Below are 22,467 nucleotides of genomic sequence, written 5' to 3' on the forward strand. Positions count from 1 at the left end.
TGAGTCATTTTTACTTTTCCATAAGAAATGGGCCTTGTTTGCATCTAAGTAGCAGTTTTAGTCTGCTTCATGTATGTGACAGTTTAAGAGCCTAAAGGCCTCTTTTTATTTGGAACAGTGTTTTGTTTTGTTTTTTAGTACAAACTGATTGAACTCCATTAAACACTTTGTGGGTTTTCTGTACATCAGATTATAAGTGCATTCCATTAGACAAAAGTCACATCCACAGTTCTTTCTGAGACAGGCTTCTTTCTACTTTGGATCTCAAGTTAGGGGCCTGGAGTTTCTTAGAAGCCCTTTTACCTGCCTGAGAGAGTATACAAGCACTGTCTTAAGTCTTCCTGAGGTCCTAATACATTTTACAGATGCGTTTTGATTTGATGCCTCTGAGCCCATGTTCTTGGTAGCACTGTGGATTTGATCTTTGTCCTTATGCTGTTTCTTTGACAGTTTTCTGCTATCTGTAGAGGCTAGCGATGAGAAAGTTATTTTCCAACCAAGCAACTCCTGGTTGGAAATATTTCTTTTAAATTCTGCTTATAATTCTTTAGCTCATGTTTTTCTTCTTGTACCTTCTCATACTTGGCTGTAAAGAAGCCATTGACACTTTGAATATTTTGTCTGGAAATCTTCTTAGCTATTTTTAATCTTTAAGTGTATTTTTAATCTTCTAAGTTACGTTATGCTAATTGTTCTCCCAGTAAATAATATGGATAACTCTATTTCTAGCCTCCTATAGCAGTGTCCTTACTGCTCATCCAGTTTCCAGGCTCCTTGTTGCCCTTTCAACTTCCACCTATCTCTGTGTCCACAAAGCCAGTATTATATTTTTTAGGTTTCTCTTACAGTAATACGCTTTCCAGGTACTATTTTTTGGTCTCAGTTATCTATTGCAGCATGGCGTATCACCTTAAAGTACCTTTTTTTTTTTTGTTTATGATTCTTTGGGCTAGAAATTTGGTCAGGGATGAGTGGCAACCAGTCATCTCTGTTTTATCTGCTGCCAGTTGAGACAGGTTGACTTAGGCTAGATGTTCCAAGGTGCTCTCACTTTCTGTTTGGGGCTATGATGCAGGTTGTCTGCTGGGCACCTTAGTTCTCATCTTGGTGCTATCTCCACTTGTTGTTACTCTTCCTTCAGGGCCTGTCTCTTACACATGGTTTCCCTTTCCTGCTGGACTATCCTGAAGTACATGGCAGTTCAGGGTAACAAGAAAACAAGTAGAAACTTCTAGGCCTCTTAATATTTAGGCTTGGAACTGGCACAGTATCACTTATGTTGCATTCTACTTGGCAAAGTAAGTTGGAAGGCTAGGTTCAAAGGGAAGGAGAAATTGGCTCTATACCTAATGGGAGGGGTGGCATGAGCATTCAGAAGTGGGAGGAATTTTGGTGATTATATTTGTAGACAACCTACCACAGTAGCACTGCAGTTAAGTAGTTCTTTATCTCCCTTCTCTGGTACTTCCCTAACCTATTCCCTACTCCAGGGCAGCTAGTCTACCCTGTATCTTCTGTACCCGTCTCAGTACCTGGTACACAAAAGGATCTCAATAATTAATTGTTGAATAAATTAATAACAATCTATTTTTAATACTTTTATTAAATATTTTTTCCAAAAATGAGATCAGTTTTTTTTTATTAACTGCTTTTCATATCATGAACCTATTTCCATGTCATTTTTTAAACTCCTTTTTATTGTGTATACATAGGACTTTCTAGTATATGTCTCTGTAATACTTCAATTGATCATTTAATTTTAAAACTTTTCCCTCATTTTTCACTACTATAAAAACAGGTTTAACAATTAAATATCTATTATTTATAATTTTCTTATTTTAAACAGATTTAAAAATGATATTCATTAGAGGTTATAGAGGAGAAAACATAAAATGACCCATAATCCCCTTGCTCAGTTAATTCTGTTGACATTTAAAAAATGGATGTACATGGTTTAAAAGTGTAAACAGCATCAAGAAGTACAAAATGAGCAGTGAAAGCCGCTTTGCTTCTCCTCAACCAGTGTTTACTGACAGTAAAAATTATTATAGATATGCTAACATATATGTATGCATATATGTTTGTGTATATACAATATATGTATAAGATTTATACATACGCATGTTTTTGTGAAAATTAAAACATGTAAATAGGAGATGATATCTTAAGTATTTTATTCTGATCCTTTTTTTCCATATATTATCTTTACGATTGAAATTCATAGTATTTTTTTGTTTTTGTTTTTGTTTTTGCGGTACGCGGGCCTCTCACTGTCGTGGCCTCTCCCGTTGCGGAGCACAGGCTCCGGACGCGCAGGCTCAGCGGCCATGGCTCACGGGCCCAGCCGCTCTGCGGCATGTGAGATCTTCCCAGACCGGGGCACGAACCCATGTCCCCTGCATCGGCAGGCGGACTCTCAACCACTGCGCCACCAGGGAAGTCCAGAAATTCATAGTTTTTAATATTGCATATAATTACATTTGAGAGAGTTAAGTTTGGATATGTAGAAATCGTGTATCTTGAAAAAAACTGTTCACTCTTAACAACATGATCCCACCTCTTCTTTTTCTTTGCATTTTATCTGTTCAGTTATCTTTCGCCCCTTTTATTCCTTTCTCTATATCATTCCCATTTACTCTATTTACAGTTTAAATTTTTAATTGATTTCTGAGGTAATTTACATACTGTAAAATATGCTCTTTATGTCATAGAAGTCTGTGAATATTGATAAATGCAGAGTTGTAAATATTCACCACCGTCAACATATAGAACAATTCCTTTGCCCTAATTTCAGTGCTTTTCTTTTTTGTTCAGAAAAAATGTGCAAAGTAAATAGAGTTCTTTAGTAACTTTCAAAGTGTTTGAGAAATATGACCCTATAAAAATGTTCATGTTGGGGCTTCCCTGGTGGCGCAGTGGTTGAGAGTCCGCCTGCAGATGCAGGGGACGTGGATTCGTGCCCCGGTCCGGGAGGGTCCCACATGCCATGGAGCGGCTGGGCCTGTGAGCCATGGCCGCTGGGCCTGCGCGTCCGGAGCCTGTGCTCCGCAGTGGGAGAGGCCACGGCAGTGGGAGGCCCGTGTACCGCAAAAAAAAAAAAAAAAAAAAAAAAGTTCATGTTCACTGTAAAAATATCATTATTATCTTTTTAGCCATATAATGCTTTTTGTTACTAATATTTTGGAACATGGGCAACTTGAAAGCACAGTACCGTGTATTTAAATCTGTTTCATCTTATGTTTCAGGTTCTAGCCAATCTTAGAAATTCACCATGGTTAGGATTTGGTAACTTAGTACTTATACCATTATATATATCTAGAAAATCTTGATTTTGTATAGTTTAATCCAAATTGTTAAACCTAATTCTTGTAATTCTTGTGTTTATTTGTATTAATTATAGTTTTGAGTTCCCTGAGTGAGAATGTCAGATGCCTTGTATGGTATTAATTACTATTAACTGAACATTTTTTCTATTTGTAACATCTTATACTAGTATAATACATTTGTGATAATTGATGAACCAATATTGATACATGATTATTAACTGAAGTTCATAGTTTAATTAGGGTTCACTCTTTGTGTTATATAGTTTATGGGTTTTGCAAAGTGCCTCATGTCATGTATCTACCATTATAGTACCCTGTAAAATAGTTTTACTGCCCTAAAAATCCCCTGTGCTTTACCTATTCGTCTTCTCCCCCCTCTCTACCTCCATCCAACCCCTGGTAACTGCTGATCTTTTTACTGTCTTCATAGTCATACAGTTTCTAGAATATCATGTAGTTGGAATCATGCAGTATGTAGCCTTTTCAGGTTGGCTTCTTTAACTTGGTAATATATTTTCAAGATTCCTTCATGTCTTTTTATGGCTTGGTAGCTTATTTTTCTTTATGTTGAATAATAGTCCATTTTATGGGTGTATCACAGTGTATCCATTTACCTATTAAGAGATTATTGATATACTTGGATTAATATCTGTTATATTTGTTACCATTTTCTGTTCATTGCCCTTGTTCTTTATTTCTTTTTTGTCTTCCCCTCTTTTTCTTCTTGCTCAGGTTTTAATTGAGCATTTAATATGAATTCATTTTCTTTCCTCTCTTTGTATATTGATTATACTTCTTTTTACTTTGTTTAGTGGTTGCTTTAAAGTTTGCAACATACATTTGCAACTGATGCAAGTGTACTTTCAAGTAACACTGTACTGATTCATGTAGTGCAAGTATCTTATAACAGAGTATTCCCGATTTCTCCTTCCTGTCCCTTATAACATTGTTATCATTCATAAGCTATAATTACCAAACACATTATTACTATAATTATTTTGAACAATTGTTATCTGTTGGATCAATTAAGAATAAGAAAAATAAAATGAAATAAACAAAAGATGTTATTTTACATTCTTTTATCCCTCTCTAATGTGCTTCCTTTCTTTTATGTCGATATGAGTTTATGACCTATATCATTTTCCTTGTCTCAGAAGGACTTTTTGGCAGTTTATAGCTCTGATTTTATTTTATTTATTTTAAAATATTTATTTATTTGGCTGTATTGGGTCTTAGTAGCGGCGTGCGGGTTCTTCTCTAGATGTGGCGCACAGGCTCCAGAGCACATGGGCTCAGTAGTGCGGCCCTCAGGTTTAGTTGCCCTGTAGTATGTAGGATCTTAGTTCCCCAACCAGGGATCAAACCCGCTTCCCCTGCATTGGAAGGCAGATTCTTAACCACTGGACCACCAGGGAAGTTCCTGATTTTATTATTTAAAACTTGTTATTTTGGGTTGGAAAAAGGATTTCTTTTCCTTTACCTTTGTCACCTTCTCAGGAATACACAAGAGACTCCTTTTCCAATGTTGCTGTTAATCACAGATTAAGAATAATGTATTTTATTCATGGGGAGTAATTAAGTAGGCTAGTAAACAAAACTCATTTTGGCCCATAATCGTAATTCCCCCTGCCTTCAGTTTTACTAGTTATTGATGTAAATATTTAATTTTTTTTTTTTTTGGCGGTACTCGGGCCTCTCACTGTTGTGGCCTCTCCCGTTGCGGAGCACAGGCTCCAGACACGTGTAGGCTCAGTGGCCATGGCTCACGGGCCCAGCCGCTCCGTGGCATGTGGGATCTTCCCGGACCGGGGCACGAACCCGTGTCCCCTGCATCAGCAGGCGGGCTCTCAACCACTGCGCCACCAGGGAAGCCCTGATTGTTTTTAAGATGACATTTACTCTCAAAATTTAAAAATTTTGGTTAATCTGAATTTTTCCGGTATTAGTAGAGTTGCCTAATTGTGCAAGGAATGACAGGTGATAAAAAATAAGTAAATATTTTGTGTTTCCTCAGCATATAGTCTAGTAGGAGAGATATCTATATAAATAAATGTAATATAATTCAAAATGTAATAAGTACGATTGAAGAGTTTATAGGAACAGAAAAGGGGGGGTGTAGGTGATAACTGAGTTAGGGGAGCACAGAAGGCTTTGTGAGAAGGTGATATTTGAGTGGACTTTGAGGATGGCTATAATTTTCACAGAATGGGGCAGAATTTTTTGAGGGAAAGGGAGTACTGTAAATACAAAGTATAGGAGTAAGAAAGCCCAGGGCTTATTTTAAGAACAGAAAATTAATCGACTTAGCTTGCAGGAGTTACAGAAGGCTGAACTAGTAACTGAGGTCTGTCTGTAGATGTTTTTTGGCCTGCATAGTTAGAAAAAATTTTTTCACAGATATGAATGTTTTTAGTTGGATATTGGTCCTGCCACTTCCTGTTATCTTATACCTTATCTGACTTTTCACACATATATGATACCAACGTGGGACTGGAGACATTTGAATAGGTAACTTTGTAGAGGTGTAGAGTAAGAGGACCAAGATTAGAAAGTTGGAAAGTAGGTTGGGACAGGATTATGAAGGGCATTGAATGTCATTTTAAGATATTTGTATTTCATTCCATGATTGGCATAGAGCTAGTAAAAGTTCCTCAGCAAAAGAGGGAGATGATTAGAACTTGACTATAAGAGTATTACTCTTTGATGGTGTGATGGTACTGTGAAGGATGGATTAGAATTGGAAGAGGTTGGTAGAAATGGTTTAGAAATCACGGGGGCTTTGAACTAACGTAGTGGTGGATAGGGTAGCAGACTGAGCAGATTATGGGAGACATTTAAAGGTTAGAATGAGCAAAACTTGGTAAATATTTCTATGTGGTAGAGTAAGATAATTTTAAGATAAGTTTAAGGCCTAAGAGTATACAATTATCAGAGATGGTAAAGCTGTTAAGTTTTAGGTGTAAACCCGGGTGTAATTTTAGGAGAACATAGGGCATGGAAATAAATGTTGACTTGTTTCTCTCAAAATACTAGAATGTCTCTATAATTCTGACAGCAGACTTGGGCCAATTTATCATAGGACTCTTGCTTCAAATGGTTGAGTTTCCAAAACAGAGTTTAGTACGATTCTCTGGTACCTGAAATATGCCTGCTCTTGTAAAACCTTTCTAATAAGCACTCCTACTGGAATGGAAATTCAGAAAGATAAAACCTTTGAAATTAGTTTTGATAATCTCATTAGATTCACTTACCTGATCCAACAGTAAAGATTTATAATGACTTAATGGTAATTTTAGTTGTCATTGACAGCTAGTTTACCTTCTCCCTTTTCCCTTTTCTTTCCCTTCCCCAGTTTCCCTTTTTCATGAACATAGAAGTTTCCTTTTGAGTATTACCTGTATCCGGAAGAGAGCATTTTTTAGAATTATAGATAGAACATGGAGAATCTCTGGAATAATAAGTACAAATTCTCTGTTGGTCGTAATGGAATAATTTTAGTTTCTATGACCATGAAAAGGATGAGCAAGAGGTAGCATAAGACATTTGAGAAGATTGGGATGTATTTTATTTTTATCAGAGTAAAGATTTTTTTATATTTACATATGTTTTGTCCTCTTTTTTCCCTATGAATATTTTCTGTCTAAAAGAGGAGAGGAGAGTAAATTATATAGTGATATTATTGTGGCAACAGCCTCAGCACCTTAGGGATAAGAATAATTTTTCTTCTGACTGGCTTAGTAATTATTTATTTGGTTGCACTGGGTCTTAGTTGCGGCAGGCAGGCTCCTTAGTTGTGGCTTGCCAGCTCCTTAGTTGTGGCATGCAGACTCTTAGTTGCAGCATGCATGTGGGATCTAGTTCCCCAACCAGGGATCGAACCCGGGCCCCCTGTATTGGGAACACAGAGTCTTAACCACTGTGCCACCAGGGAAGTACCTATGATTTTTTTTTTAAATTCTCACCTGAGTAGCTCTGGACTGCTTCTAAAATCTTTGGGAAGTTGGAACTTGTATAGAAAAGAAATTTCTCATGTTCATCAGTGTTGTTCAGGGGAGAAATATTCAGATTAATGCCATAGAAAGAATAAGCAAATAACTATTTGTATACAGTACTTCATCTAGTTTAAAATGTCATCAATTTTAAGATTTCAGTTACTTATATATCACTAATTAAGTAAAAACACTGTCATTTAAATTGTTTTCTTATCACTTAGAATATTCATATTAGAGTTCACATTTTTTCCTTCTGATGAGGACTTTTAAGATCTACTCTTAGCAAGTTTCGAATATTCAATAGTGTTATTAACTGTAGCATTAACTGTAGAACTATGTTAGCTACAAATTCACATTTTTATATTAGAATTTTTACATTAGAATTTAGACTTTTTGTGCTCTGTACCATTAAGAGCATTGGTGATACGGTGATATTGTTTTTTAAAAAAATATTTGTTTATTTATTTATTTGGCTGCGCTGGGTCTTAGTTGCGGCATGTGGGATCTTTGTTCCAGCACGTGGGATCTTAGTTGCGGCACGCGGGACCTTTTAGTTGTGGCATGCGGGATCTTTAGTTGCGGCATGTGGGATCTAGTTCCCTGACCAGCGGTCAAACCCGGGCACCCTGCGTTGGGAGTGCGGAGTCTTAGCCACTGGACCACCAGGGAAGTCCCAATATTGTTTGTTTGGTTTTTTAAAATTTTTATTTATTTATGGCTGCATTGGGTCTTCGTTGCTGCGCGCGGGCCTTCTCTAGTTCTCTGTTGTTGCAGGGCACAGGCTCTAGGTGCGTGGGTTTCAGTGGTTGAGACGTGTTGGCTTCAGTGGTTGAGGCATGTGGGCTCAGTAGTTGGCAGGCAGATTCTTAACCACTGCACCACCACGGAAGCCTATATTGTTTGTTTTTAAAGAGAGTGCTTCACTATTGGTTCTGGGATTTCAATTATTGTTTGTTACACATCTTGGATATAGTAATTTTCTGCAGCATGGGTTAAAGTATAGGACAGAAAAAGGGATAAAACTTTCATCTACATTACTAAAGTGCTCACAAGAGTTTTGCAAGGTACATTTTATTAACTCTGTTCTTACTGATGACAGTTGAGGCTTAGGGTAGGTTAAGTAACCTGGTGCAAGTAGCACAGTTTGCAAGTGGCAAAGATGGATTTTCTTTTTCTTCTTTTTCTTTTTTTAACAGTTTTATTGAAGTTTGAAATATGAGTGATATCTTGTAAAATTCATCCACATAAGATTATAGCTCACTGATTTCTGGTAAATTTATAGATTTGTGCAGACATCTCACAATCTAGTTTTAAAACAACATTTTTATCACCCAAAAAAGAAACCTTGTGTCCATTTGAGGGCAATTCTTGCTCCCATTCTCAACCTCAGGCAACCATTTACCTTCTTTCTTTCTCTATAGATTTGTAGTTTTTGGAAATTTTAAATAAATGGAATCATACAAAATATAGTCTTTTGTGTCTGTCCTTTTTCACTTAGCATACTGTTTTTGAGATTCATCCATGTTGCGGTATGTAACCATGGTTCATTCTTTTTATTGCCAAGTAGTTATTCCATTGTATGAATATGCCACATTTTGTTTAACCATTCACCAGTTAATGGACATTTGGATCATTTTCATTTTTGGCTATTAGGAATAATGATATAAACATTCTTGTACAAGTCTTTATGTGAACACATGTTTTCATTTCTCTTGAATAGTTACTTGGAAATGGAATTGCTGAGTCATATGATAAGTCTGTGTTTTAACTCTTTTAGAAACTGCCAAACTGTTTTTCAGAGTGATGACACTGTTTTATATTCCAGGAACAATGCATGAGGGTTCTGTTTCTCCACATTCTGGCCAGTACCTGTTATTGTCGGTCTTTTTTTTACAACCATTCTGATAGATGTGTAGTGTAACCTCACTGTGGTGTTAATTTGCATCTCTCCAGTGACTTATGAAGTTGAGCACGTTTTCATATGATTATTAGTCATTCGTGTATCTTCTTTTGTCAAATGGCTATTCATATATTTTGCCCTAGTTTTAATTTGATAATTCATCTTTTTACTGAGTTACAAGATTTTATATATTCTGGACACAGGTTTTTTTATTCATATATATGATATCCAAAGATTTCTTCCCATTGTATGGCTTGTCTGTTTGTTTTCTTAATGGTGTCTGTTGAAGAGCAAACATTCTTGATGAATTTTTTTTTTTTTTTTTTTCTTTTTCGCGGTACGCGGGCCTCTCACTGTTGTGACCTCTTCCGTTGCGGAGCACAGGCTCAGCGGCCATGGCTCACGGGCCCAGCCACTCCGCGGTATGTGGGATCTTCCCGGACCGGGGCACGAACCTATGTCCCCTGCATCGGCAAGCAAACTCTCAACCACTGTGCCACCAGGGAAGTCCCTCTTGATGAATTTTTATCTTTTTTTTTTTTCTTGTATGGATTCTGCTTTTGAATCCAGGGTCACATAGATTTTCTCTTCTTGAATGTGTTCTGCAGACCATATCTGGCCCACAACTTGTTATTGTAATGTTTTATCGGAACATAGTCACACCCATTCATTTACCTAATGACTATGGCTGCTTTCTCTTTACAGTGACAGTTGAGTAGTTTCTACAGGTATTGTATGGCCCAGAAAACCTACAGTATGGCCCATTTCAAAAGATGTTTGCTGAACCCAGTTCTAGATGTGTTACGGTTTTAGATTATAGTTCTGGCTATACCAGTTTGTGTATGGTATGAGGTAAAGGTCTGAGTTCACTTTTTTCCTATGGATACGCAATTATCCCAGTACCATTTGTTGAAAAGTCTATCCTGTAAGTAATGAGTCATTTTCTTTTTGCTGCTTTCAAGATTTTCTCTTTGTCTTTGATTTTCATCAGTTTCATTATGGTGTACCTAGGTTGGGAATCTCTTTATACTTACCTACTTTGGGTTGTTTAGTTTTTTTTGATCTGAAGATTAATGTTTTTCATGAAATTTGGAAAGTTTTCAGCCATTATTTTTTTCTAATACTTTTACTGTAACTTTTCTGGGATTCCCATTGTGTGCATCCTCGTATGTTTGATATTGTATATATCAAGCATAGTTTCCTTTATTTCTTTGAACATATTTTTAATAACTTTTAAAATCTTTGTCTGCTAAATCTAATATCTGGTCCCATTTGGATACAGCTTCTACTTCCACTCCCACCCCCACCCTACGCCCAAGAGTGGGTCACAGGTTCCTTTTTCTTTGGCTCACAATTTTTTTCTTGAAACTGGACTTTTTACATTCTGGGTTGGCCAAAAAGTTTGTTTGTGTTTTTCCATAAGATCTTACAGAAAAACCGGAACGAACCTTTTAGCCAACCCAATAGTATATTATAGCAACTTTATTCTTTTTTTTTAAACTTTTTATTTTATATTATAGTCAGTTAACAATGTTGTGATAGTTTCAGGTGTACAGCAGAGTGATTCAGTTATACATATACATGTATCTATTCTTTTTCAAATACTTTTCCCATTTAGGTTGTTACATAATATTGAGCAGAGTTCCCTGTGCTATACAGTAGGTCCTTGTTGGTTATCCATTTTAAATATAGCAGTGTGTAGTGTCAGTCCCAAACTCCCTAGCTATCCCTCCCCTCTGCCCTTCCCCCCTGGTAATCATAAGTTTGTTCTCTAAGTCTGTGAGTCTGTTTCTGTTTTGTAAATAAGTTCATTTGTACCTTTTTTTTTTTTTTTTTTGCTGTACGAGGGCCTCTCACTGTTGTGGCCTCTCCCGTTGCGGAGCACAGGCTCCGGATGCACAGGCTCAGCGGCCATGGCTCATGGGCCCAGCCGCTCCGCGGCATGTGGGATCTTCCCGGACCAGGGCACGAACCCGTGTCCCCTGCATTGGCAGGCGGACTCTCAACCACTGCGCCACCAGGGAAGCCCCCGTTAATTTTTTTAAAAGTAACTTTCGTGGACTCTGTGTGGAATTTGTCTCTCTCACAGTATTTGGCTACTGATGTATCTCCTTAGCTTTTAAAAAATTCTTATTTATATTTTTTACCCTGGCTTTCTAGAGTTCACCCCTGTATCTGCACTGCTTAGTGCTTAGCTACTGTTTGTTTGGAGGTTGTGCTTAAACATGTTGAACCTGTATACCTTTCACCCTCTGCTGCTGGATTGTGTATGTTTTGGGGAGCACATATGAAATTTTCAAGTTTGCCTCCTTTGCTTTCTGTTGGATCTTCTCTGGTCTCCCTGTGCGTGTGTGGAGGTTTCCAGTCAGCCAGGGATGTGTAAGAGCTTGGTGTCTCTCAGGTCTCCACTTACCCTTGTGCTTGCTCTCATCCTCCCAATTACCTGGCATTTGGCGAGAGCTTAGGGCCTTATGGACCTCCCCTGTACACATGTGCTGCCTCCTGTTCAGCCAGGTCACCATCAGGGCATCTCTTCAGAATATATGAATTTATTCAGTCCCTATATGGGTCTCTCCTTTCCCAGACCTCCCTGTTAGATTTCTAGGTAGTCCTCAGGTTTGTGGCTTGCCTCAAATGATACAGTAATTTCAGGCAACAAAAGCTGCAGGATTTTCTGTTTCCTGCTGGGTGTGGGTATTCTGCTCTCTACTCCAAATCAAAGTCAGCTTCCTTCAGCGGTGAAGCTGCTGGTTTTCACAGGCAATCTCACCTTGCTTTCACCATAATGTTGGTGGAGCAGGGAAGGGAGATAGAGTCAGTTCCTGGTAAGATGCCAGACTTCCACTGTTCTTCCCAAGAAATCAGTTGACTTTTCATGAATAAACTCTTCTCATTGTGTTTTTCGCCCTTGGTTGATTTCCAAAGCACAAAATGGTTGGTTTTTTTGACAGCTTTATCCAGTTTTTATAATTGTTATTTGAGGGCGAGATTTTATACTCCTTCACTAGGGAAGTCCAACTTCACAACTTGGATTCTAAAACCTAGGAATATTACATTTCAAAGCCAAATGCTCTTTTCTCTAAGTCATGCTTTGTGGGGATAGAGAACAACAAGCAATTTTTTAAAAAGAGAAATAACAAAGAGGTGGATGGATGAATCTTGATTCAGAGCTTAGATTTCTAAGTAGTATTAGACTTTTACCTCTGTGTAGATAGTTCAGACAGGTTAATTGAATAGTTTGGTGGCTGTTATGGAGAAGGAGACGTGTTTGCTCAGAGTGAAGCAACTATTGTTGACAAAGTACTTTTCTTGTAGTATTCCTTACTTCATAACAGTTTTATGAAAAGGGTATTGTAATTATGATCATTTTACAAATAATATAAATTTTTAGGTTGGTAACTTACCTATGCTCTCAACATTTATTTGTATGTGATAGAGATAGTACTTGAGTCCATTTCTTCTGACTTCTTGTTTTTTATACTCTATATAACTGCTTCCCTACTATGTCATAATTACTTGCAGACTCTTTAATGATCTTAGTGTATTTATTTATGTAGGTAGTACTTGAAGTTAGAACAATTCATAACAATCTTCTTGAATTTTTACTAGCGCTCAAATTCTTTTCTTTCATATGATAATCACTCTTAACTTACTGAAGAGCCCCTATTCGTTCATGCAGTTGTTAAGCAAAGTGGTAAGAATCAGAGAAAGAGATATCCCATGGCAGCTTCCTCTGCCAGCTTCCTCTTTTTTTCTTACTCCATAGATGCAGATTCTGCCCAAGAAGCCCCTGCATTGCAGAGGGATTGGAGATCTGTATGATCTGTTTATTTCGCAATTGACAAGGGTAAGGGGGCCTTTTTGGGGGAGGCGCTTGGGTGCCCTGAATTTAGCTTTATGAAGCTGAGCTAACATTTATTTTGGTAATACTTAAACCTAGTGTTTTTACAGACCCTTTTATGAATTCTGTTTGTCCAACATCAATTAAGTGCCGGATTATATTAAAAAGCATTTATTACAATGATTTTTTTAAAAGTCCTGTTTAGAACAAGTCAGACAAACATGATTCATGCTTCTAAAATTCCAAATCTGGGATCCTTTAGAATATAAATAATATTGAATATATGTAAACAAAATTTCACGACAATGAAAAATTTAAAAGGTCTGTTCTGTAGCCCGTCACAGTTATTCTTAATTAATCTGCTCTGTTCCTTTTCCATAAATCTTTCAATCTATAGAGTGAAAAAGGGACTTGTGGATATGCCATAAACATTGTGGATGGGCGTGGCGTCTTTTTCTTGTTGCTAGAAATTAATATCTATTTCCTTGAATTCTATGTCCACCCTAGATGCCAGTGAAATTTGAGTTGTATCTTCAGACTGTCCTGTATCTGTTTATTAGTATAGGAGTAAGGTGCATTTGGTGAATCTTATGGGAGCCAAGATAAGTTTTGTAGGTCTCACTTGGCAGGTTTATAGAACAAGTGCCAGAAATGGTGGTATTTATAATCGGATAGAATTAAAATAAGTGAGGAAGAATTTAATACTCTTTTAAAATTACAGAAGCATTGGGCAGAGATGACTGTAGTTTTTATGGGTAGTTGAGAAGACTTGACTTGGTGATGGTTTGATGGGCTTCTTTTTACATTCGAAGATATTATTAGTAGTAAAATAGCTTTGTTTACCTAAAGAAGTATTGTACATTTCTGTAATTTAAATAGATATTTTTAGTATTCTGTACCTCATATTTTTAAATGGTTTTCTTTAAACATTAATTTATAGATTTTAAGAATTCAGCAATATTATGTATATTATCCATTCCACTATTAATAAATGTTCCACTTTTTAGTGCCAACACATTGGAAAACTATTTTTATTCTTATATTTCTTAAATGACTTTTTTTTTTTTTTTTCTGTTTTCTGTTTTCTTTAAGCCATAAGGATGAGTTTACCATTATTCCTGTATTGGTTGGAGCTCTGAGTGAGTCAAAAGAACAGGAATTCGGAAAACTCTTCAGTAAATATCTAGCGGATCCTAGTAATCTCTTTGTGGTTTCTTCTGATTTCTGCCATTGGGGTAAGTTCTAGATTTTAACATTTCATGGTAGATATAATGTACTTGTGGTTAAAGGTATCTTTTCATTCTAAGCTCTGATTTTCAGTTCTTTATCACTTTCCGTGGAAAGTTTTACTTTTAGCAACAGTGTTTAAAGGTGAATAAAAAAGTCTTTTGGTCATTTAAAAAGGATGAGATTGTAGTAGGGGATTATGGGTACATTTCCAAAGGCGACTGGTATAATTGGATTCACACTGTGAGGGCATCCTTGCTTAGACACTTAGGTTAGTGGGAGTTAAGATTTTTTAACCCCATTTCCAGGTAGAGTTGTGTGATAGATTCTCTGAAGTTAAATTTTTGGTAGATAAAACAAATGTTCTTTAGACCGTAGAAGAGCACTGTGTGCTATGCAAGTCCTTTTCCACATTTCCTTTTTTGTAATTAGTCTTTTCTTCTTTCTTTTTTTTCCTTTGGTGCTTAATTTTTGCCCATAGTTGCCAGTTTAGAACTACCCTCCAGTGGTTGTTACATGTTAGCTATTAGCACTGTGGTCTAAATTGGTAATGGTTCATAAGGGTAAGGACTCCTAAGAGATTTTTGTTATTATTGTGAATTAAAAGAATAAGGAAGCTTCACAGTGAATAGATCATAAAGGAAGTGAGACATTTATGGATGCCTTGTTTAGTAAATTTTGTGTTTTGAATTCTTTGGATACAATTTGTTCTCATTTATCCATTACTGTTGTAGAATATTTCTGAATCCTATTCCTTTTAGGACATCTCTTTGACTCATTTATTTTAATGGTTTAAGGATGCCATTATCTGTTCATTCTTTAGTTATTTCTTTGATTATAGTAAAGACATAAGGCACAACACCATAAATTTTCAGATACAGAATGGCCAGAAAAACATCCTTAATGAGATATAGGGAGCCCTGGCTTTTACATGTCTTATCATTGATTGCTGGAGTTTATTCAACATTTATCAGGCCTGGATAGGCTGGTTTCTTCTTCTCTTACCTCATGCTGCACTATGCATGGCCTTGAGATTTCGGTTCAAGAGAACCATCCTCCCTAATGGTCTAGATAAGTATTTCTGTTTAAGGCACTGATTTCTCAGCTGGGGCTGACTGTCCCCCTAGGAGACATTTGGAAATGCCTAGAGACATTTGGAAATGCCTAGAGACATTTGGAAATGCCTAGAGACATTTTTGGTCATCACAGCTGGGGTGGGGAAGGAGGTGGGGATGCTATTGGCATCTAAGGAGTAGAGTCCAGGAAAGCTGTTAAATAAACATCCTACAATGCACAGGACAGCCCCCCACATCAAAGCATTATCCTGCCCCAAATGTTGATAGTGCTCAGGTTGGAAGCCCTGGATTAGGGTATGCATGTAGCTCTGCTACCTTGTCAAACTCATTAAGAGGCTCTCAGGGTTCTTTAATAATGAATTCTATTTGCTAGTTGGTTTACTACCTTTGGCAGAAGTTATTTTTTATGGATATAAGTATATTACTTAGATCTGAGTAGGTAGATGCTTGAAAGAGTTCTTTTCTTGGGAACTTTGAAGTTTAGTAATAAAACTAGGGAGTATCATTATTGAAAAAAAGGCTATTTTACTTAGTGTTATGAATTTGTGTTGATAATAAAGCATGTTTTAGAAATTAAAAGCTCCTGAAGCATGTGTTCCCTCCCTCTTCACTTTTAATTAAGGCTCTTATGAATCATTTAAAATCACTTTTATGATTTGAATAATTCACTCCCCTGATAGTGTTCTTCAGGGCCTTCCCTCAAGTTTGGCAGCACGTACAACCACAGCATAAATCCACATAAAACATGAGTAGATGTTTTAATATTGCTCTTTTATGTGGACTCATCCTTTTTACCTCATTGATGATTATAAAGCAAATCCTAAGCCACTACTATATTTAAGTAGAATGTTGAGAGAGAAAGATGAATTTTGTCTTATATTCTATCTAGGTCCTCAGAAAATTATTTAGGCCATTTGATCTCCTGATTTCTTGAAAATTTTGGAATTTAAATTGCAAGATAGAATTTTTTGGTGATAATTACAAAAAAGAACTCAAAATTTCCAGAGGTTGATAAATGTTAGCTATGGGAATCATCTAGAGACTAGAACATATTTATATTTACATTTGGTGATTAAGTAATGGAACTTTTTCAAGTGTTTATTTTTTCAGTATCACTATCACTAACAATACTCATTAAGTGCTTACTTTGTACTTATGGAAAGCACTGTACTAATTCTTGTTAGGAAATTTGATGGAGGTTTGGGAGTAAGTGGAAAGAGTTACATGGACACTATTCCAAAATTGGTAGACTTCTTTCTACAATAGTAATAGTAACTGTCATTCTTGTAAAATAAGCTTCATTTTCTATTTTATATGCCTGTTGAAATAATATGAATCATTGGCTAGTTATGGGTTAAACTGTGGTTACTTAGAAATTGTTTCGTATTTTTCAAATTCATGCTTTAGTGGCATTGGTCATCTTTCCTAAATTAATGAGGGGTATATTTCCATCTCAAAAGTCTAGCTTTTTCTCATGACAATAATACTTAGTAGTTTCTTCTTGTTTTAAAGATGCTGTACAGATTGATCTTACCATACTAAATAATGATGACACTGAATTCTAAGTCATTTCACAGGAAGGATTCATTTCTTCAAGTACTCAGAGATCTTAGAAGTTTCATTGAGTTATGCTCTTAACACACTCCACATTTCTGAATAGCTGGTTTTTGAAGAAAAATCACTTAATTGATAATGGTACAGTTGATCAATTACTCACATATATACAGTGGAATTTTTTTGTTTTTGTTGAACAATAGAGTACTGGCAGTGACGACATCTTTTATCTCCAGTGGTCATTTCTCTTTATATAATATAATGTCCAGCTTCTGTGGAAAATAAAATGAGAAACTTGATGATAGAGACAGTTAGGAGACCTATATGTGTGTAACTGGAAGGATTTTGCCTTTGTCAACCTTATTTGTTAGCCAATGTCCATTATAAGAATGACTTTTTTTTTAAGGGTATTTTACTTTAAAGATGTTCATCTTTCAGATACCATTTAGCTCTTATTTAGACTTGAAAGAGATATTAGAGAAAAAATAGAAAGATTAAAATACTCTCAATTTTTCTTTTTGGGTGAGAGAAGCAAAGGGAGAGTTGGGAACCTAGATTCTATTGTGCCCTGTCTTTCTATCCCCTCACTTGAATCACCCTGCCAACCCCCTGCATTTCAATTCCTGCGTTTTATTTGATCATTAGGGAGTCCAATAGGATGATGTTTCCATGGTAATGTTTTAATGATCCCACCTCTTTTCACCTTTCCTACTACTACCAGGAAGAGTGGGATACACTTGCTGCTAGTATTTGACTTTTACCATGGTGAAGTAATATTGTCCCCATACTTTGTGTACTTACCAAGTTCCACATCCTAGAGGATGGCTCCATGTAAGAGGATTTTGTCTGGGCCTATTTTAGTTTTTCTAGTTAGTAGAATTTTTATTCTATTTTCCTGAGTTTCATTTTTGCTCTTTTCCGTATATACTGTTAATATTTGTGTTTTCCTGATCACCCTGAACTTTATACTTCCAAATTTAGATTACTGACAACTTTCATTAACATAACTTTCAGTTAACTTCTAAGAAGTTTCTGAATGAAACTGGACCTAACAGAAATTGATTCTTTAAAAGTGGGTTCATGCTTCTATTTAATTTTCTTTTTAAATGGTAGTTTTAAGTTCAAATCAGTTTCAGTAAATTTATTTGGTAGATGTTAATGATAAATTATATTATTTTGTTAAAATATGAATAGAGTTTACACTACAGTCACTTCAGCAGTTTTGGATTTTTATCTATAAACTTATATTTGTCTAGGTTTACGTAATTTCTTTTTTATAAATATGTGCCACTTATTAAAATTGGCATTCTCCTTCAATGTTTATGAAATTTATATCTTTATTCAGAATTCTAGTTTAATATATATTAACACGTGATTATTCATGCATACTCTTCTTCTTTTCTGTTGTTAGTCTATTGGGTCTGAGGGTATTACTATTTTCTAAATATTTAAATTGGTTTGAGTGTAAGCTAGCTAATACCTGAAATATATCTTATTCAGCCTTTCACATTTGTCTTCTCAAATACTGGTACATACTGATTTCACATATTTAGGGTTTTAATCTTTTACAAGTTTGAGATAAAGCCAATAATTTTACATTATAACTAAGACTTCAGAATGAAAGGACTATAGTATTTTGCTTATGAAAATGATTACCTTATTTGAGATACTTAGATAATATTTTCTTTGTGAAGTACATTTTTTCTTTGGTAGTGACGTCAATTATGAGTGTCCCCAGTTTAGATCCTTAGTGTACTGTGGTTTAATAGTCTATCTCACAGGTTGTTGTGAGGTTTAACTCAAATATTTGAAAACGTTTTAACATATAAACATAAAGTGATTAAGTAAATGTATAACAGTACAGTTTTTACTGGACATAAGTCTGGTAGTCTATCTTACTGACTGATCTTTTGGGGGCTTTATTGAACAACTTTCCAAGCTCATGTTTGTTTCTGCAATCTAGTGTATAGCTTAATGTTGAGGTATTTAATATTTTTTTTACTTTTTGTTTTGAGGTAATTCAAAAGTAGTGTTGGTTCTTGTACCATTCATTGTTATGTTTGTCCTCATTAGTTGATTGTTGTGTGTTAAACAGACATCCCTGGAGCTTATTCTCCACACTCTGTGAATCCACTCATTAATCACCAGTCACCTTTGGAGATGGGAAAATTACTTACCTGTATTTCTTTTTCTCAGAAAGCGTGCTCTGGAATGGATTCACAAATGAGCTACCCTCCTTCCCTCAAAGAGTAAGGTTTCTGCTTTACAGGATTTTTTTCTTGGGTTATTTTTCCTCTCATCTTTTGAATTTGAAAAGAACTGAGGGAAGGCACCTGAAGAAACTACTGACATACTCACTAGGGGAGTTCCAAAGCTTGTGCTGCCCCTAGGGGCAGTGTCAATGGCTCTTAAAGCTAGAAAGCTCATACTTGGAGTTGAAACAGGGGCTCAAAGAATCCATTTTCCCAGTGTACCTTCTGAAAGGATAAGTTTCAGGTAAGTAATTTTCTCTTACTATGTGATATGCTTTATTCATACTTAATATAAAAGTTCACAAGTCCAGTTCTCCAGGCACATAGGCAACTATATTTGTTCAGTTTAGATGCATAAACTTAACTGAATGTTAGAAATATTGTAAAACAAAACTCATGAGGTACATGAAATCATAATATATTTTAAATGAACAATAAATACTTAAAATTGCATTTATGATCAGTGTATTGCACTAGGATTGTCTTTTTTTATTTCTTGTTAAATAAAATTTCGACAAACTTTTTTTTTTAATAATTAGAAACAAAAAAATCTTTTGAACTCAAATTCCAAGTAGTATTTAACTGAACTTGTATGTGTGTGTACTCATGTGCACACACATATATTCATACATATGTATGTATATACATTTAGGCTAGGATGATGGCAACTATTTACTTCAAATTAGATGCTTTCTTTAAGTATATTGACCAGAATGTAGTAATTTTGAAAAGTAATTTTGAAATGTTTGTATAATTAAAAACAATGATCGTAAGACAATTTGAGCTATCATAAGTAGGATACTTTTTTCAGTGTAGTAGCTTAGTAGTGTAAATTTAGCTTCTTAACTGATAAATCCTTTAACACTTATCAAATATTTCTACTCAGTTCTTCAGCTACTAAATGGGAGGTGGCTACTAAAGAGTAGCAAAAAGTAGATAGCAAAATATTAAACATTTGCTCATTGATTTTCTGTGTATATTTTCATTCTTATTAAATCACATGTTGATTTAGTATTTTAACTTACTTTAAACATTCTGTGTACTTCTTACTTCAGAAGTAGTTTTTAAGTGAAAGTTACATTGAAAATGGTCCATATGAACAAGACCGAGTTTTAAAATATAGTTACACTTCTGACTTATGATTAAGGCAGGTTTGACCAACTTCAGCGTTTGAAACAGCGGCTCTGAACTTGGAAATAAATAGAAAGGACTTTCGAATAGTAAATGTCACAAAGTACATGCATTTTTCTTTGCACCTGAGAGTAGCAGTCTTGAGATAAGACAATTATGTCCCAGTCACAGGGATTATTGACAACTAAAACTGACAGCACCAGAAGCAAGAAAAAGAGAATGTGTTAGTATAAACCTGAAGCAGCTCGGGTTCAAAGAATATTCATCTTGATTTCATCCAAGGATATTACTCTTATTACAGTGACAGTGAGTTAGAATTTTCTTGTCTAAGATTATTCTTTTAATTGTTTATTCATTTCACAGAAGATTTGGGGCAGCTTCATCAAAAGAACTTTGAAACAGAAGTAGAAATTTAGTACCAATGAATTGAATCACTAAGTTATTATGACAGACATTATATTTGGCTTTGAATCTTCTGGCAGCCAGCTGACGAATAGGAAAAATAGGGTGAATTATATAGTTCCTGTTGTTAGCTAGGAGGAAGTACATATATTCTTTAAAGAAAAACAAAGCTATATACTTAACTCTAAATTTTGTAAGAAATGTCTGATGAATTATTTAATATAGGGGTACTCAGTGATAGAATTGTCACTGTTTAAGAATTTTTTTAGTGCAAGGACTGTAATGAATCTGATAGTTATAGCAACATGCAGTAATCTCCAGTGTTTACTAGAAAAGGTTGTTATATTCAGAATGCAGGTAATTGTCTCAGAACCCTATTGCTTGATTATAGGATATCATGAATTTTAAGATGAAATATTTATTTAATAGTGGCGCTGGGCAGGGGGTGCAGGGAAATAAGAACTGCCACATTGAGTAGCTGTGCATGTTAATGTATGTGAAAAGTTAATATGTGAAAGTTAAGGAAATATGGTATATTGTAGAAAGGTGACCATCAGAGATGATTAGCATCAACAAGTTAATGAAATGTTAAGAACTGTGATGTGTAGTTTCTCTAAAAAAGGACATCAAAAGGGTGTTATAATTTTACATGTCTCGTTATTTATAAGGTGATTTTTTTAGTGAGATAAACAGAAAACTTAAAAATCATAATTATCCAGCCAAAGAAACCCGCCTCCTCAGATGGGAGGATAATAATTGGATATGTGAACTTTGCTGTAAAATTGAAGCACAAGATGCATAGTATGTGTGTGTATGATTAGTGTACTCTGATACCTTCAAAATTGCGTTTTGGTGAATCTTTAAAAATAAAGAATATAAAAGTAATGAGTTCTTGGAAATAAAGGCATTGCTGAAAAATAGGTTTAGATATATCTGAAATACAACATAATCAGTTGAATAATAATATGTAATTAATTATGAATATGTTTAACTTTTGGCTTTTCTTTGACTGTAGTAGGAAGCAAATTTTATTTCCTGAGCCTTTTGTTTTCTACCTTCTTTTTAAACTTCTTCCATTTTACCCTCTCTGTTCTTTGGAGAATAGCTAAACATTGAATGTCCTGTGCTTGTACCTTTGTTGAGATTTTATTGTCAGAGTAGGACTATTTGTTATATTTATACTTCTGTGTATCCTACTTAAAGGCACTTGTATTGATCCTTTTCCAAGTAGAAAATTTTGCAAAAATGAGATAAATTTTTAAAATCTAGGTCATAAAAATTATACAAGCCACATATATCTCTGACCTACTTTTTTTCTTTCTTTTCTGTAGTAGAGATTAAATCTTTGCATTTGTACAACAAAAGCTAAGCTTTCATTGATTTGTTAAATTGAGATAGTTTCCTTAAGCCAAATTTTCTTGAATCATATTCTTGGCGTTTACTTTCCATTATAGACCGATATAATATGTTTAACAATGCTTCTAACTTTTAAACTGTTTGTTTCCATAGTCTTTTGTATTGCTCGTGACTTTAAGGTTTTACAGTTTGAAATAGTTTTTAACATCATGAAACACTGGTGATATATCATTTCTTTATTACCTTCCCAAATATGCCTTTTATTTTTATGTACAAGGGCTCTTGGGAATGATTCTCTCAGAGGCTTAAGCTGTGCTTTGCCTTCCATGAGAACTGAAATTATTTGGTAAGCGCTTGCTTTCTTTTTAGCTTCTAATTTTTCCCTATTTTATTTTGTACATGATATTTGT

General features: G+C 35.3%; 1 protein-coding gene across 6 annotated transcripts in view; it reads left to right on the forward strand.

The window, feature by feature from the left end:
- Positions 1–22,467, forward strand: part of MEMO1 (mediator of cell motility 1) — a 129,530-nt gene that overhangs the window by 94,985 nt on the left and 12,078 nt on the right. For 2 of the 6 annotated variants that reach the window (XM_027113447.1, XM_027113448.1), the window contains exon 6: positions 14,152–14,294. The exons of 3 other annotated variants lie outside the window; for them this stretch is intronic. In XM_027113447.1, the coding sequence (XP_026969248.1) occupies positions 14,152–14,294 (143 nt within the window). Of the gene's footprint in view, positions 1–14,151; positions 14,295–19,112 lie in introns of all 6 variants that reach the window. One more of the 6 variants, XM_027113449.1, reaches the window with a different exon arrangement.

Source organism: Aethalodelphis obliquidens, unplaced genomic scaffold, assembly GCF_003676395.1.
Source record: "Aethalodelphis obliquidens isolate GAN/ISIS:26980383/991018 unplaced genomic scaffold, ASM367639v1 scaffold12, whole genome shotgun sequence".
NCBI classification, from domain to species: Eukaryota; Metazoa; Chordata; class Mammalia; order Artiodactyla; family Delphinidae; genus Aethalodelphis; species Aethalodelphis obliquidens.